General features: G+C 44.0%; 1 protein-coding gene across 2 annotated transcripts; it reads left to right on the forward strand.

Annotated features, from left to right (window-relative positions):
• Positions 1–456: 456 nt before the first annotated feature.
• LOC124417106 (alpha-2-macroglobulin-like) lies at positions 457–7,187 on the forward strand. 2 transcript variants are annotated; one of them, XM_046899112.1, is made up of 3 exons: positions 457–520; positions 5,666–5,777; positions 6,758–7,187. In XM_046899112.1, exons 1-3 carry the CDS (start codon positions 477–479, stop codon positions 6,902–6,904), a joined length of 303 nt encoding a protein of 100 aa, XP_046755068.1. In that variant the 5' UTR covers positions 457–476; the 3' UTR covers positions 6,905–7,187. The 2 variants fall into 2 exon arrangements, 1 of the variants encoding a protein (XP_046755068.1); XR_006931022.1 differs by lacking the exon at positions 457–520 and adding an exon at positions 5,218–5,251.
• The last annotated feature ends 9,553 nt before the right edge of the window (positions 7,188–16,740 follow it).

The raw sequence follows: 16,740 nt of genomic DNA on the forward strand, positions 1-16,740 counted from the left end.
ATACCTACACACAGCAGAAGGATCTACAGCAAGCCAAGGTAAATTTGCAAAATTTTAAGAAAGACTGATGTGGGAAAGGATGTATATGAACTGATTATAAATAAAAGAAAAAAGAAAACTGTATAACCAAATTTCACTGACTTGCTTCTGGCAGCAGCTCATTCTGCTTAAGTCAAGGGAGTGAGAAGTTGCCAGAGACTTGAATAGGTGATAGCCAGGAAACTGCAAGACTAGCAGCTTCCTAAGGTAAGCAATTATACCTGCTGCCAGAAGCTGTAAATATTTCACGTTAGTCTGTCCTGAATCAATTTAAGGAGAGCCAACAAGAATTCATGCCATGACAGATAAATACTGAGGGGCACAAATGAGCAGAGTTAAATCTCTAGTCTGAAATACAAAGAGATTCTTCTGGCTTCTTTGGTGCTGACTTCATTTCTCCTTTTTTGTTTCTTTGTTACTGATGAGAGCCTAGGATCATGCACACACTTTCTGCCTCAGAAACAGAAGGCATCTATTTTAGGTAATAAACAATGTCTTTGCTTCTATGCCCACATTGGTTCGTGAAGATACGTGGTCATAAATGCTTGATGCCTATCTGTGAATATGAGAAAATTAGCACTGCAACTGTTAATAATGCTGTGATGAAAATTCAGAAGAGGTAGTGTTTAACCAAGATTAATATGAGGCTTGAGTGCACTGCAGCATTAAAGACATAATATCTCATTTGTAAATCAGATGGATTGGTAATAACACAGGTGCTGTTGACTCAAGTCTTATTTAAGCACTGACATTATATTCAAGTTATGTAAATAGTTAACTTGCATTTTTTTTCTTCCTGAGAAAACAAAGCTGCCTATCATAACTTGCATGAAAGCTTAGAATGATGAATAACCTGAATCAAACATGGTCTTCTCTTCACAGATTAGTTTCTTTTTCCAGTCACTTATGTTTTACTCTCCCTTCACTCTGTTTCCTGGCTGATAGCTTTTGTGACATAAGAACAGAGTTAACATTAATAGACATAGAATGCCTTTCTTTGTGCCTGCCTGTTACTGCCAGCTAGAGTCAGCAGCAGCTCCAAGGCTTACCTGCTAGGCCAGGTACTTCACAGGGAAATGTGGGGTTTATTCATTTTATAATTTGTATTTCTAATTGTGAGAAACTATTAGAAAATGGATGCCTTTTAATACTCATTAACGTGAAGTGATTGTATTTGTAAGTCTCTTTTCTCCTTTCTTTACAGTAAAGGACAGCTTTCACAGTCACAGACTAAAACTTGAATATGTCTATCAAAATGCATCTTAGAAATTCAGGAATAAGAAAGCAAAACTCAATAGCACAGATTTTCCTGTTACATTTTATCCTTTTTTTCAAAACTATTTTCTTGGGTTTCTGTAGGATCAAGCTACTTGTATTGTAGTGTTTGGAAATGGCAGTATTGAAGTAGTACGTAGGCTAAGTGGATTAATCTATATGCAGGTTTTTAATGTCATGCCAGCTTCTGACACTGACATCTGTTTGCTTTGCAGTACTCCAAGGTGGTAGTCCAGGTGGGTGTGTCAGACTCCTAAGATGTTACAAAGAAGGAAGGGTACTTCAGGATGGGTATCTAGGCAATTATACTGAGTGAGACAGAGAACACACATACCCTGTCCACATACTTGTAGCAAGAATTGAAGAGCTAAATCATTCAGCCTATATTCTTATCTGCATTCCAAGTAGACTTTAGCTAACTCTTAGAAGTTTATCCTTACATAAGACGGTAAAGTCTAAATGTCAAGACCTTTTATACTTCCTTCTTCAATGCCGGTACAGAGCAGAGTAATCCTTGGTGTGTTGAGCTCATGTCTGTCGAGCTCTGGTATTTGAGTCACTTCTGTACCTTTCGTAGAAAACCAGCAAGAGCCTGTGAAAGACTCTGAAATCTCTCAGTTTGAATCCAGTGGGTCTTGGGTACAGAAAGACATTAATGACTGCCTCTTATTTCCTTTCCTCCAATTGCAGGACCCACATCAAAACTGCATTGACCAATGGCTAGATGTGAGACCAAAACAGGGCATTGCAGATCTCACTTTCCAGTTAGCTTCTGAAGTCTCTGTGGGGACTTACACAATCAACATAGTTAACCCAGAAGCATCCAGTACATTTAAGGTGGAGGAACACGGTAAGATGGAGTACAGAGAACAAAGAACTAGATGGATAAAGTGCTTACATTTGTCTGTATAACAACATTACAGACAAACATCATGAACTAAGTTTTACTATGCGAGTACTAAGATTCAATAGAAATCTATAGAGTAATTCACCAGTGAACAATATCAGAAATGCCAACCGGGAATGTTGTACTGGAGAATACTGGAGAGGATATTTAGTAACAAGTAGGCTGGCACAGAGTGAAAGTACACCTAAGACCTCTGTGACTCTTAATCAGAGGAAAAAAAAAAAGGATTCTTCCTTCAGTTTTCCTGTTTTTAATTAGTCCGTGCTTTCATCTCCTAACATGCTCCTTCACAGGACTGCAGCCTCATGATAATAGACCCTTCCCATTCATGATCTCATGTCTAGGTAGACTGCTGCCTTTGATAAAGTAACTCTGTTTTTCTTGTTCCAGTGTTGCAAAAGTTTGATGTTTTCTTCGAAGGACCAGCTCAGATTTATGCTTCAGATAAAACTTTCCTTCTGAGGGTGTGTGGCAGGTGAGGAGGCAATACCGGAGAAAGGAAATCATGACTGTTCCCTCTCTTGAATCCAAGAAAGAGAAGTGGCTCAAGAGGAGCCAAACACAAGCATAGAATCATAGAATCGCTACTGTTGAAAAAGACCCACAGGATCATCCAGTCCAACCATTCACCCTTCACCAATTGTTCTCGCTAAACCATGTCCCTCAACACAACATCCAAATGCTCTTTGAACACCACCAGGCTCGGTGACTCCACCACCTCTCTGGGCAGCCCATTCCAGTGCCTGACCACCCTTTCAGAGAAGTAGTATTTCCTAACATCCAGCCTGAACCTTCCCTGGCACAGCTTGAAGCCATTCCCTCTAGTCCTATCACTAGTCACACAAGAGAAGAGGCCAAGCTCCAGCTCACTACAACCTCCCTTCAGGTAGTTATAGAGAGCAATAAGGTCCCCCCTGAGCCTCCTCTTCTCCAGACTGAACAATCCCAGCTCCTTCAGCCACTCTTCATAAGGCCTGTGCTCCAGACCCCTCACCAGCTTTGTTGCCCTTCTCTGAACACACTCCAGGGCCTCGATGTCTTTCTTACAGTGGGAGGCCCAAAACTGGACACAGTACTTGAGGTGCGGCCTCACCAGTGCTGAGTACAGGGGGACACTTACTTCCCTGTTCCTGCTGGCCACACTATTTCTGATACAAGCCAGGATGCCATTGGCCTTCTTGGCCACCTGGGCACACTGCTGGCTCACATTCAGTCTAGCATCAATCAATACCCCCAGGTCCATTTCCTCCACACAGTCTTCCAGCCACTCTGCCCCAAGCCTGTAGCATTGCCTGGGGTTATTGTAGCCGAAGTGCAGGACCCGGCATTTGGTCATGTTGAATCCCATCGGCTTCAGCCCAGTTATCCAGATCCCTCTGTAGGGCCTCGCTACCCTCAGGCAGATCAACACTTCCAGCCAGCTTGGTGTCATCTGCAAACTGAGGGTGCACTCAATGCCCTCATCCAGGTCAGTTCTTTAAAAAAAAAGAATAAATAGTGCTAGAGCCAAATTGTAGAGTTCTTATTTAGGAAACATGTTCATGACCCACACCTGGGAGAGACCATCCAGCTATAGACTTGTTATAGTCAAGAGATAACCTGTACCAGAAGCTTTGTGTGTCCAGCCTTGAAAGATGTAATGGAGGGGAAGTATGCATATTTGATATGGAACTGATCTGTTGAGGTACAGGATCAGGAGCTGATGTTTCTTTAGAAACAGCAGCATGAAATATCTCCTCCTTAGGAGCAGTAGGTAGAGCTCTCTCATTCTGCAATCATTAGCAAAGAACAAAGCATATGGGAACTAAGACAAAAGGCTTATACCTCAGAAGATATGAACATGAAGGAAGAAAGAAGGAAGAAAGAATGTTCCAGAAAACACCTACTGGACAGACAAAAGAGGCAATCTGAACCACATTTGGAGCTGGGTTGTCTTGAAATTTTTGCTGCTTCTGTTAATGGACTGGCATAATTTCTTGTTAATTGGGACATTTAACATAGGAGCATATGAAGCACTAGTAGAAAAGAGCACAGTACCCTGCATCCTCAGGGTGGTTCTTGAATGTCTTCTTGTCACTGGTACAGTCAGGAAACACTGCTGTAAAAAGACCAGAATAGGACCAAGGAAAGAAGGGAAACAGGGCAGGCAGCAGAAGTATCGGCACTGATGAGGTATAGATTCTGCCATAGTTGAGTAACAAAAATGCTAGCAGTGCTGATGATGAAAACAAGAGTTGAGATTATGAAATAAGCCCATAGTGAGAGGAGGAAGGTCTGAGATCAATCCCACAAGTCAAGACAGTTCCAGGCTGTGGAACAGTGAGGTATATGCCCTGGTATAGGCATGCCTACAGCATAGCTCAGAGTCTGGAGATTAAATACAGGTCCTAAGTAGACAGGCATCAGGGAAGCTTATGACAGCTTTTACTATAAGATCAAAAAGCTTCAGCATATCAGAGCTGGCTTTCAACCAAAGCCCTAGAAGTGGAGGAAAGAAGCTGCAAAGCTCTTTCAAACCACTGAGCATGAGTTTTACCTTTGTTCTAGTAGTACACCATCCCACCACCTCTTGAGTTATAGTGATGTAGGATTCAGGGTGACAGTAAAAAATGCTTCTGATGCAGGTGCTGGATAACACATGTGCACTGGGGGGTAGAGACACTTGAACTAGCTTTGTAAGGCCAACACTAGGAAGGAAAACTCTGTGAAATTCTAATACTGTCTGTAGCAATAGAACAGATCAATACAATGGGAAAGGTGTCACAACAAAGGTACGATGACAGAAGGACCAGCATAATAGAAAAGTACTACAAATGAAAGGAAAAAAAGATTACTCACCCATATCAGAAGATTCTACATTTGCAGGGAAAAGCCTCACCAAGGAGGAATTTCCACAAAGAGATCCTTCCCTACTGGCAATCAGCCCTTATATGAGATCTAAGAGAGGTGGAGCCAGGCTCCACCCCTTCTGGTCACACAGATGAATCTCCTTCACCTGTGCTCCCAGGGCTGACTTGGTCCTTTCCCCAGGTGCTTAATCAGTGGTTTAGGCTGCGATTCAACAGTTCCCATACATTGTCACACCATCTTGTTGATGTTTCTGGGGATGCAGGCTTCTGCTTCTTTTACATCTGATTTGTATCCACTGGGTGCTGTGTGGACACATCAGCTTAGATAAACTCTTTGCTTCTGCCTGCAATTCCAGGACACTAAGCACCCAGAAGTGGGAGAGCATTGGAAAGTGTGGTCACTTTCCTGCCTAGGCTCTGTTTCTGACCATGTTATATTTCCCAAGTATACAAACTGCTGTACTTTCACTTGTTCTTGCTTGCTTACAAACTACGTTAAGACCCATGTCGGGAAGTCCACCTGTGTGGAGTAATGCGCTCAGCAAGCCATACAGCAGTTCTCTGCATGGCAGCTCATGTGGTGTTCCTCCTGCAGGTACATGTATGGGAAAGAAGTGAAAGGAACCGTGCAGGTGACTTTGTGCCAGAAGGCAAAGAGGTGCCCTCAAGATGCCAGCAAAGTTATCTGTAGAGAATACAGCGGTCTGGTGAGTAAGATCCTGGAAGATATATTGGTAGTGGAGGACTACCACATAGGACTGTGTGTCAAGGGCTGTGAGAACAGAATGAATTGCTACTTAAGGGCAGTTTGCCAACCTCTGTAATGTATCTGTAATATATAATATGCAATTGTTGTTACCTAGGCCAACAGATAAGCCTTAACTGCTAGAAGTTGTTATTTTGTTGTAGGGATAAGGAACAGAAAAGAGGAATTTAACAGACAAAACTTGAAGAAAAGAAAAAGAAAATTTGTTCTTTTCTGTAGAGAAGCATAACTAGGCAGGAATAGACACAGTGAAAGAAACATCAATTAATAGAACTTTCTCAGATACAAAAATACAGTGTTATGGTGCACCCTCCCTGGAGCTGCACAAACATGTACAGGTGTAGACAAGGTTATTTCAATAGCCAATTCACATAGGTGCTTCTTTTTACCTTTTCTTTCTTTTTTTTTTTTAATGTTCTTTCATTTTTTCCATCCCTAGGAAAAAAAAATGTCATAGCTGGATCCTTCCCTTCTGCATAAACGATTAATACTTTTCATGCTGTGTGATTTGTCATAATGATTTCTTATGGTAGTTGTAACCTTCCAGGTTTGAGAACAATTAGTTATTTTAATTCTGCAGATTCCTTTTAATTCTGCAGTTCTCCCATTCAGGTCTCTTAAAATACTTGTATACTTGCTTTGTGATCCAGCTAGTGCAGCCTTGAGTTTCCTACTAAAGTTGGAAAGTTACCAATGATGTAACTTTAATGTAGCTGTGATAAGTGATTTGTTTATATTTCTATGATATGAATTACACATATTCATGCATATAACATTAAAGATACCAAATTTAAAATGGGAACAATATATATGAGTCCACTTGTTGTGATCAACAATTATGGCAGAATGTCTAATGTTGTTTACTTTTAATTCCTACCCTTCTCCCCGGCCTCCAATTATATCTGCCTTTTCCCATTGCAGACAGCAAGCAAGGGATGCTTCACATCTTCAGTAAGCACAACAGTATTGAATCTGGCTCCTGGTGAGGAAGACAGCAAAATCTATGCAGAAGCTTCTCTACTGGAGGAAGGCACAGGTACCTGTACCCAGAAGCATACAGTCATTTGAAGCAGAGATTGTACAAGGATGAGAGGGCCCTTTCCTGGAGATGAAGCATCAGAGCAGGCATACCTCCTCCTGTACTACAGTGTGTTGGGGCCTCTAGAAGACTCAAAGGGTGCTCCTGCTTGAGGGACTTGATCTGTCCAGCAGCAAGCAGATAAGGCGTGGCTGGGCATGTGGTCCTTCACAGTTTAGGAAGACCCACACAAAACCGCCACAGGAACAGCCTGCACACCTTGAAATGTGCTGATTTTGGGAAGGAAGCCTGAGACATTCCAATCAGAGGTCCTGGGAATAACAAAGTAAGATTAAACTAGGCTGCAGTGGTCATTTCTGATACTGATCTTGCTTCTCTACCTTCCAACAGGAGCCCAAATCAACACGTCCAGCCAAATTGTCATTTCCTGGACAGCTGCAAGTATAGTGGTTGAGACATCAAATGCTTACTATATCCCTGGAGTACCCTTCAAGGGGAAGGTGACTTTTTCCTTGCTTCTTCCCTTCCCATTATTTGCCAATGAATTTAGTGTAAAGCAAATTTTCCTGACGCAGACCGTTTTCTTTTCCTTAGAGTAGCTTACCTTACAGTGTGTTATGTTATTTGATGGTGCAGAATAGCTCCAGTTTCTGCATTTCAGATTCTCTCATGTGATTACATCTGTGGCTTCTGCTAGGATCAGTGAACGATTTTTGCAAGTATTCCTCAGCTGTTGGCTAGGGCCTGAGTTCCTCATGCTCTAGTCACACACTCCTTTTGGAGAAGATAGTTTTAAATCACCCTCAACTTATCGTCAGAGATATGTGGGTTTTACAGATTTCCTAACTTGGAGTCATATTGAAGCCAATGCCACCAAAACGGGAAGGCGTGTGTGGGGAGAAAGGTTTTGGGTATGACACTGGAACACACATCTGACCTTGGCTTTTCTGTCTTCCCTATTCTCACCAGATTAAGCTTCAGGACCACTATGGAAATAGTATGAAAAACAGAAAAGTTAATCTCATTATAATGTTCATGAAGCGTCAGCTTATCAAAACGTATATCACAGATGGTAGTGGAAGAGCATCGTTCAGTTTAGACACAACTGCCTGGAACAGCTCCTCAGTCTCTTTGGAGGTAAATTCCACCTCTACAGGAAAGCAATAAATCTTGTGCTGTGCTAGTGCTCCCACTCCTGCCCTGCAGTCCCCTACCAGTTCAATCCTGGGCTCCACACACAGCTCTGCCAGTACAGAGCTATAAGAAAGACATGACAAGTCTTTTCCAAACTTTGTGAAGAGCATCTTAACAAGGCATTGAAGTACGTGTCCTGAGTCCTGATTTCTGTATGTCTCTGTTTGCATCCCAGGGAAGGTTCACACTGGAGAATGTCATGCAAAAACCTGGGAAAACTAGTATCAGTTACACAAATGCTTACCATCATCTGCAGCCCTTCCATGTCACAACCAAGAGCTTCCTGAAAATACTGCCCTGTGGACTAAAGCAGAGTGTCCAGGTGACCTTCACACTCAGTAGGGCTGATGTGGGAGAAGACACCAACCGCACAGATTTTGCATATTATGTGAGTAAGGTGGACAGGAACCTAGATGGGGGAAGATAATGCTTATGAGACCAGATCATAGTCAAGTATTATGTGCATAATTTAGATCATCCCTAAAGTGATGACAATGTGGGCTTGTTTATGGAGAATTGGGGGAACTCTACATGCATGCAGAGCTCAGCCATCCCACCCAGGTCACCTGCATGGATGGGAGGAGACCTCTGCAACTCACTGTACCCTTATCTTCATCCCAGTTTGCAGTGGGAGATGGAAATGTTTTAAGCAGTATCTGTTCTCAGACTCTTCTCCCTTTGGAAAACGGATGAAAGGATGGCTTTTCAAATTGGTTATCAAACAGCTGCTCAGTGGAAATGGCTTCTAGTTTGGAAACATGCCTGCTAAAGGGGAAATACCTTAGCTCTCACTCTCTTTCATCCAGTAAATCCACTACCTGGACAGATCACACCAGAATTTCATCTATAAAAACTTCTTTTTTTTCTCACCCTGTGGTACCTGTAAATCTGCCAAGCCTGAGATATGAAGATGAATTGGATCAACAATTCATTTCTGTGGTTGCTTAAGAGTGCAAAATGCACACAGACTGAGTATAAGTGTGCCCTGGTTTCAAACAGCAGTCTCCTCATTCAGTGTTCTCACCCTTCAGGTCACTGGGAAGGCTGGCATTGTCAACAGAGGTTGGAGGAGTGTCCAGGTTGGAAAGCTGAACACTAAGTCTGCAGTGGCCTGGCTGACTTACAGGAAACAGTTTGGCCTATTGGGTTTCTAGGTTGGATGGTGAAAGGTGCTGGAGTTTCTCCTGAACTGCTTGAAACTACAGCTCCTGGACTGTCAGCAAACAGGACAGAGGGAGATGGAGGAAGCAATTGTACCATCTGGCAGAGGAGAAACAGCAGAAAAAGAGAATTAATGAAGGTAGCAGGGACTGGGAAAAACCGTGAAGAGATGGAGTATATGGGGTTAGAGAATGGAGGGAGAGGGCAAACAGAGCAACATTTGGTTTTATTTCCTCGGTGCTGAAAGGCTCCTTCTCTATCTCACTGACCTTTACTGCTGACTTCACCCCTTCATCTTGCTTAGTGGTGTATACTATCTTCCGCAATGGAGGAATGAAAGCTGATAGCATCTGTTTTGATGTTGCCTTGTGCTTTGAATACCAGGTGAGACTCACACCTAAAGCTGAGGGAGAGCTGTGCTGTGTATCTGTCAGCCTCTTCACCCTTCTTTCTCTCTTTTTCATGCTTCTTTTCTTGGTGTGTTGCTTAAGGTCAAGGTAGATTTCCCAACTAAAGAAAGCCACACAGGGTCAATAGTGCAGCTTCAACTTCAGGCAGCCCCTGGCTCCATGTGTGCAGTACAGGCAGTGGATGAAAACATGTTCCTCATGAGACCAGAGAGTGAGCTGACAAGCCAAAAGGTCAGTGCAACTATCCAAAAAATAAAAGCAGGAGTGATGTATGATCTAGGAGAGAGAGGCAGGGACTGTGGCAACGAGAACTGGAGGCTAATGGATGAGGGGGTCTTTGTGTGGAGAAGTGTTGGTAGGAAGCAGGGTCTGCCTTGACAGATGGCAGGAATTATGCTGGGGAGGAGGGTGGAGTGAAGCATGCCTGATTCTTGCCTGCCTGTGAGTTTCCCTAAGTATATGGCTTGTTCCCTGCTATCTACAGACATGGATACCCTGCCTAAGTAGAAGAGCATTCAGATCACTGTATTCAGCCCCAGTTTGTGTCATCTTGGCTCCAAGGAAAACCACAGCATCCCTTTCAGCCTGATATTTCCAACCTCTTCTGGGTAATCAGCTGCATATTTTCCCAGAGCTACCAAAATTATGTACATCTGAGATATTTTTCTTCCCAAGAAATCTGATAAAATCTTGCCTTCTCCAGACAACTGCTGCATTCTGTCCTGACATAGCTGTTCTTTCTCATGAGATGTGAGATACCATTATTAGTATGAGCACCTTTATTCCCCTGCACAGATGCAAAAAGAAAGTTGATAAGGTCCTGACCTGGCAGAAACCAGATTTATGGATTTAGGAATGAGGTCGTGGGCATGTGTAATATTTGTTTACATTAATAGAGAAGAGAAAAGAAAAAAAAAAAAAAAAAAAGAAAAGGCCCCAGCCAACAGACTACAGATTGTTCACATGACCTAGTCATTAGCCTGCTCTCTAATAGTGTTTTGGAGTCTTACAAGGTAGATCTTCTACTTTCTTCAGGGTAGGAGTCCTCTAGAGATTACAAATAAAAATGACTGGACTTAAGCTGTGTGAACACAAGACTGGCAGTGCCACTTGGCCTTGGGCATATTGATCAGATCCTGTTCTCTTTTATTTAGCCACATCCTAGCAGGCTCTTTCACAGCACAGGAGTGGTTCCGTGTTTGTGGACAGGCACATGTCACATCTTTAGGGGAAGAATGAGGGAGGAAGCTCTTCATCACACTCTATGTTTCAGAGGGCAGATTTAATCCCAACTATTCCCTCTGGTGCACATAAGGGGAAGGGGAGGGGCGCTGACAATGGAAATTGTTGAGAGGAGCAAGATATCTGTCACAGAACAGAAGTACTTGTTTAGTAAAAGAAGGGACTGGGGAGGCTGAACCTTACCTCCTCAGCATGGTGTCTGTTTGGGCAAGTGCTACTTTGAGCTGCCTGGGCAACTGGCTTTCCTAGCTGTGATGATTTTCAGAGTCATGTTGAGGAGCGGTGCTCTTCACCACTCACATCTGCTTTTCTTTTTCCAACAGAACATGGGTCTGAAAGTCTTCTCAAACCTTGTAATCAAGAAGCCAACTCAGTGCAATCAGTGGGCAGAGAGGAAGCCGACCATGGGTGAGCTGTACTTTCTGCCTACCCTGGGCAGGGATCTGAGGTCACATAGGTAGACAAGCCTTCTGATCACTAGAGTTTAGTGAGGAGTATGAATGATGCTGCCACAGCCTCACTATCAACCCTCAGTAAGAATGACTAAGTCACTATAAAAAAACAACAACTTTGAAGTATGTCACTACCTGTGTGTTCTCTGACATTAAAGAATGGTGTTTCATTTACTCATACAGACAAACTTGAGCATAGACCAAGATCTGGAAGAGAGTGTTTCCTAGTGGTTATACTGCAGTCTGTGCTGTGGCCTGGCTTGTCCCCAACCACAGCTACAAGGGCTGTTGTTTCGTTCTTCTGTGTCTCAATTTGCACAAAATAATAATCCCAAACTGACTCATCTGCTTGCTGATATTTAAACTACAGTTGTTTGCAAAGGTTTGTGAGTTTTCTGCAGGCAAGCAAACAGGAGTATTGTCATGCACAGAATTAAACACCTACACTCTCCTTTCTGAGAGCACAAGAGCTCTCTGTCCCCCAAAATAAGAAATAAAGCAGATGAGACAGGAAACCAGCATTACTGAGCAAGGACCTGCTGGTCACGCTGAGGGCAAAAAAGGAAAAGTATAAGCAATGGAACCAAGGAGGGGTAGCCTGGGAAAGATACAGGGATGCTGTCCAGATATGCAGGGGTTGGATCAGGAAAGCCGAAGCACAGACAGAATTGAACATGGTAAGGGTTGTGAAAAACAACAAGAGGGGATTCTACAGGTACACTGGGCAGAACAGACAGGCAAAGGAGAGTGTACCCCCTTTTATAAACAAAAAGGGAGAGCTGGCCTCCTCAGACATGCAGAAGACTGAAGTTCTTAACAAGTTCTTTGCTTCAGTCTTCATTGCCAGGCAGGCTTCCCATGCCTTTTGTATGCCTGAACTTCTAGGAAGGGGTCAAGGGAGCAAAATTCCTCCCACTGTAAGAGCAAATCTGAGACTACCTCATAAGGCTGAATGTGTACAAGTTTATGGGGCCAGATGACGTGCATCCCAGAGTTCTAAAGGAACTGGCTGATGTGGTTGTCAAGACACTCTCCATCATATTTGAAAATTCATGGCTGTCAGGTGAAGTCCCCAGTGGCTGGAAAAAGGGAACATTTCTCCCATACTGAAGAAAGGGAAGAAAGAAGACTCAGGGAACTGCAGGCCAGTGAGCCTCACTTCTGTGCCTGAGAATATCATGGAGAAGATCCTCCTGGAAGACATGTTAAGGCATGTGTGAGATGAGGAAGTGATGTAAAACTGACAGCATGGCTTCACCAAGGGCAGTTCAGAACAGGCAAGAACAATCTGGTGACCTTCTATGATGGAGTGATGGCATCGGTGGACAAAGGAAGGTGGCAACTGATGTCATCTACCTGAACTTGTGTACAGCCTTTGATCAGGCTCCACACCACATCTTTATCTCTAAATTGGAGAGAGAAGTATTTGAAGGCTAGACTATTAGGTGTAACAATTATTGGTTGGACGGTCATTGCCAGAGGCTTATAGTCAATGGCTCTATGTCCAGGTTGAAGCCAGTGATGAGTGATGCTCCCTAGGAGTTTGACTTGTGTCCAGTGCTCTTCAGCATCTTTATGATGGTCAGTGGGATTGAGTGCACCCTCATCAAGATTTCAGATGAGTGGTGCAGTTGACACAAAAGAAGGGAGGGATGTTATCCAGAGGGACTTGGACAAGCTCAAGAAGTGGGCACCTGAGAATTTAATGAGGTTTAACAAAACCAATTGCAAGGTGTTGCACTTGAGTTGAAGTAATCCCAGATAAAAGTACAGACTGGGAGAACTCACTGAGAGCAGCCCTGTAGAGAAGGACTTGGGGGTCCTGGTCAACAAAAAGCTGGACATGAGCCAGCAGCATGCACTTGCAGCCCTGAAGGCCAACTGTATCCTGGGGTGCATCAAAAGAGGAGTGACCAGTAAGGAGAGGGAGATGGTTGTTCCCCTCCACTTTGCCCTCATGAGGCCCTATCTGGAGTATTACATCCAAACCTGAGGATCCCAGTATTCAGAGGATGCAGAGCAGTTGGAGGTCCAGAGGACGGCCATAAAGAGAACTGGAAGACATCTCTTATGAAGGAAGGTTGAGGGAGTTGGGCTTGTGTGTCTTGGAGAAGAGAAGGCTCCAGGAAGACCTAATTGTGGACTTCCAGTACTTGAAGGGAGCTTATAAGCAGGAGAGGGACCTACTTTTTACATGGTCTGATAGTGGTAGGACAAAGGAGAATGGCTTTAAACTAAAAGAGGAAAGATTTAGATTAGATTTTAGGAAGAACTGTTTTACTCAGAGGGTGATGAGGCACTGGAACAGGTTTCCCAGAGAGGTTGTGGATGCCCCATCTCTGGCGGCATTCAAGGCCAGGTTGCATGGGATCCTGGGTAGCCTGATCTAGTGGCTGACAACTTGTCCGTGGCAGGGAGGTTGGAGCTTGATGACCTTTCAGGTCCCCTCCGACTTCAGCTATTCTATGAACTTCACAATTTGGTTGGTGCACCAGCTAAATGTGTAGCCTTTGTTGCCACAGTACTTGCATACAGAGCTGGAATGCTGGATCAGTGTCTTGTTTGGGAAAAGAGTATAACATCATTGCTGGCAGCATTTAAGCAGGAAATATGACTTTAGGGAATAGATTCAAAGAGCTGCATTGCTCTGAGCCACTGGAGCGGAAGTCATTTGTGACAGAGCAGAGGTTGATCTGAGACTGAGTATCTGTACTGCATCCCTCATCTGAGAGAGGGATCTCTCTTGCAGAGAGATGGGACAAATTTATTTATGCAAGTGCTCTCTTCCTCTCAGCTCCAATGGCAGCAGGAGTGTTCCAGTCATGGCACCTGATGCTGTCACCAAGTGGAAAGTCAAGATGTTCTGCTTGACTGGGAGGACATTTGGCCTTGCTCCAACCACGAGTCTCAGAACAATCCAGCCTGTCTTTGTGGATGTGACATTGCCATATTCTGTGATCCGAGGAGAGACCTTCATGCTGAAGGCTGCTGTCTTCAACTACCTGAAGCAATGCGTACAGGTAATGTGCCTGTGTCACAGGAAATACTGTGTGGGACAGGCTTATCAAGCCCTCCAGTTTTACAGAACATGTACCACCTCATCTTTCCAGAGCTGCTCAGTCATTCTCCTGTATCATCACTCTTTCAGATACATGTGGCCCTAGATAAATTGCTGGACTTCCAGGTGGAGGACTGCCAGACCTGCAGGGACAGAGAGTGCTTGTGTGTGGAAGAGTCCAAGACCTTCACATGGAATGTGACAGCAACCCAGCTGGGAGTGGCAGGAAAAATGGGAGCAGTGGTGGGGAACCCTAAATCTGAAATGAGAGGGAGTGGGTGATCCAGAAAAGCTGGCAGAACCTTGCCTTCAGTGCAAACCAAAGTTTGTTTTGAGTGGTACAAGAATGCAAACCATTGTGTTTGCTTTCTTTTTCCTGTCTTAGGCTCTTATAAGAGGGCAGGAACTGAATGGGTGACATGGAGAACTCCTGGAGAGAGAGATGTAGGACCAGCTGGGGAGCAAGAGGCTTCACAGATTGGAGTGGGGGAACCCACTATGGTGCTATGCTTCATATGAAATGGGAAGGCATCACTGGAGACCAAGGAGCTGAACTTTCTTACACTACAGTCACATGTAGTGGATTATAGTCACTGTTGGTGAAGCATTACCTTCATACTTAAGCTGTCTGAACAAGCTGTCAGCACTGACTGGCTCATCTTTACCTGTTAAACTACTAACTCTATGAGGACAAGCTTGCTTCAGGACCTGAGTCCACTTTTAGTTAGTGTTTGCCTACAGACATAAGAAACAAGCTCTGTTCAATTTACTTGCTAGGGACTCTGAATATCACAATCAGGACTGAAGTACTGGATACAACACCACGCTGTGGGGGCAGGAAAAGCCCTTGCCAGCTACCATGAGGCGGAGGCATGCTCTGATCAAACACTTGCTGGTTCAGGTCAGTATGAGAGTGGGCTCATTTCTCTCCCAGACTATCTTTGCATGAGTGAAGGGAGGTTGAGCTGGGCTAAGTAGTTCTTTCCTCTTTTTTTTTTTTTTTTCCATCCTGGTCTTAGTTTGTTTTGTTTTCCCCAGGACTTAGTCAAGCCTACTCCCTCCTTGCATTACTCTTTCTTGAGCTGCATTTGTATGCCATAAGTGTGTTCCTTCCCCTTCCCTTCCCTTCCCTTCCCTTCCCTTCCCTTCCCTTCCCTTCCCTTCCCTTCCCTTCCCTTCCCTTCCCTTCCCTTCCCTTCCCTTCCCTTCCCTTCCCTTCCCTTCCCTTCCCTTCCCTTCCCTTCCCTTCCCTTCCCTTCCCTTCCCTTCCCTTCCCTTCCCTTCCCTTCCCTTCCCTCTCAACCACCGACTGTTCATGAATTTTTGCATATGCTCACTTAAAAGAGAGTCCTGTCTCACAGACTTACTTTTGATTTCTTAATCAGACAGTTTCAGTGCAGCACTGCCAAAGGTGAGGAGGATGGAGTCCTTGACAGCTTGTGGACTAACCCCTTAATTCAGACCTAAAACTGCTCTGCAATTTTGCTGCTGCTTGGGAATTTTGTGTATTATCTCGTTCCTTACATCTTATCCCTTTGTTTCTGCCCTGGCAGCCAGAAGGTGTGCTAGTGGAGAAGTCTTACAGCTCCTTTTTGTGCCCAAGAGGAGGTATGTAGACAGGTTGAATGGTTCCTGCAGACTGAAAAGATATTGACTTGAGAGTAGGACTGAAGTGTGGGAAAGCTGATGAAAGAATATTGATTTTTCACACAGGAAATTTCATTTTTTATTAGGACAGAAAAGGGCACAATTCCACACTTGCTTCCCTGTTGATTTTGCCCCTGAGTTTAGGTGGCAAATTTGTGCTTTGTTCCCTCCTTTCCCACTGCAACTCCTGGATATCCCTGGAGCATGATAATCAGTAAATGAGGAGCTCCTGCCATATCACCCTGTCCCTGCAGCACCGAAAGTCCCTCTAGGATATCTCCCTGACTAGTAATGATCAGCTATGATCTGTGTAGAACTTGTGAAGGATGGCAAATTGAGTTGTGAAACTCGGTGATCTCTCATCCTGTCCAGCACCTCTCAAATTACTTCTAATCTGAAGTTTCCAAGCAATGGAGTGACGACTGGGACAACCTGCAGAGAGCATTCTGCATGAACAGGATATAGGCAGTGTTCCATTTATCTGTTCCAATATTGTCTGTCAGATTAGGTACTTTAGGTTTGATTTTTCATACTGAACCTTTTCTCTACTGTTATCACGAAACATGGCTGAAGAACCTAAGCTGATTCATCTTCCTGATAAAGTAGTAAAGGGATCTGCCAGTGCATCAGTTTCCATCTCAAGTAAGTTAAGTAGCTCACTGATTGCTATTACAGAAGAGCAAGGTCTAACTTGGTAATGA

The sequence above is a fragment of the Gallus gallus genome, chromosome 1 (genome assembly GCF_016699485.2).
Source record: "Gallus gallus isolate bGalGal1 chromosome 1, bGalGal1.mat.broiler.GRCg7b, whole genome shotgun sequence".
NCBI classification, from domain to species: domain Eukaryota; kingdom Metazoa; phylum Chordata; class Aves; order Galliformes; family Phasianidae; genus Gallus; species Gallus gallus.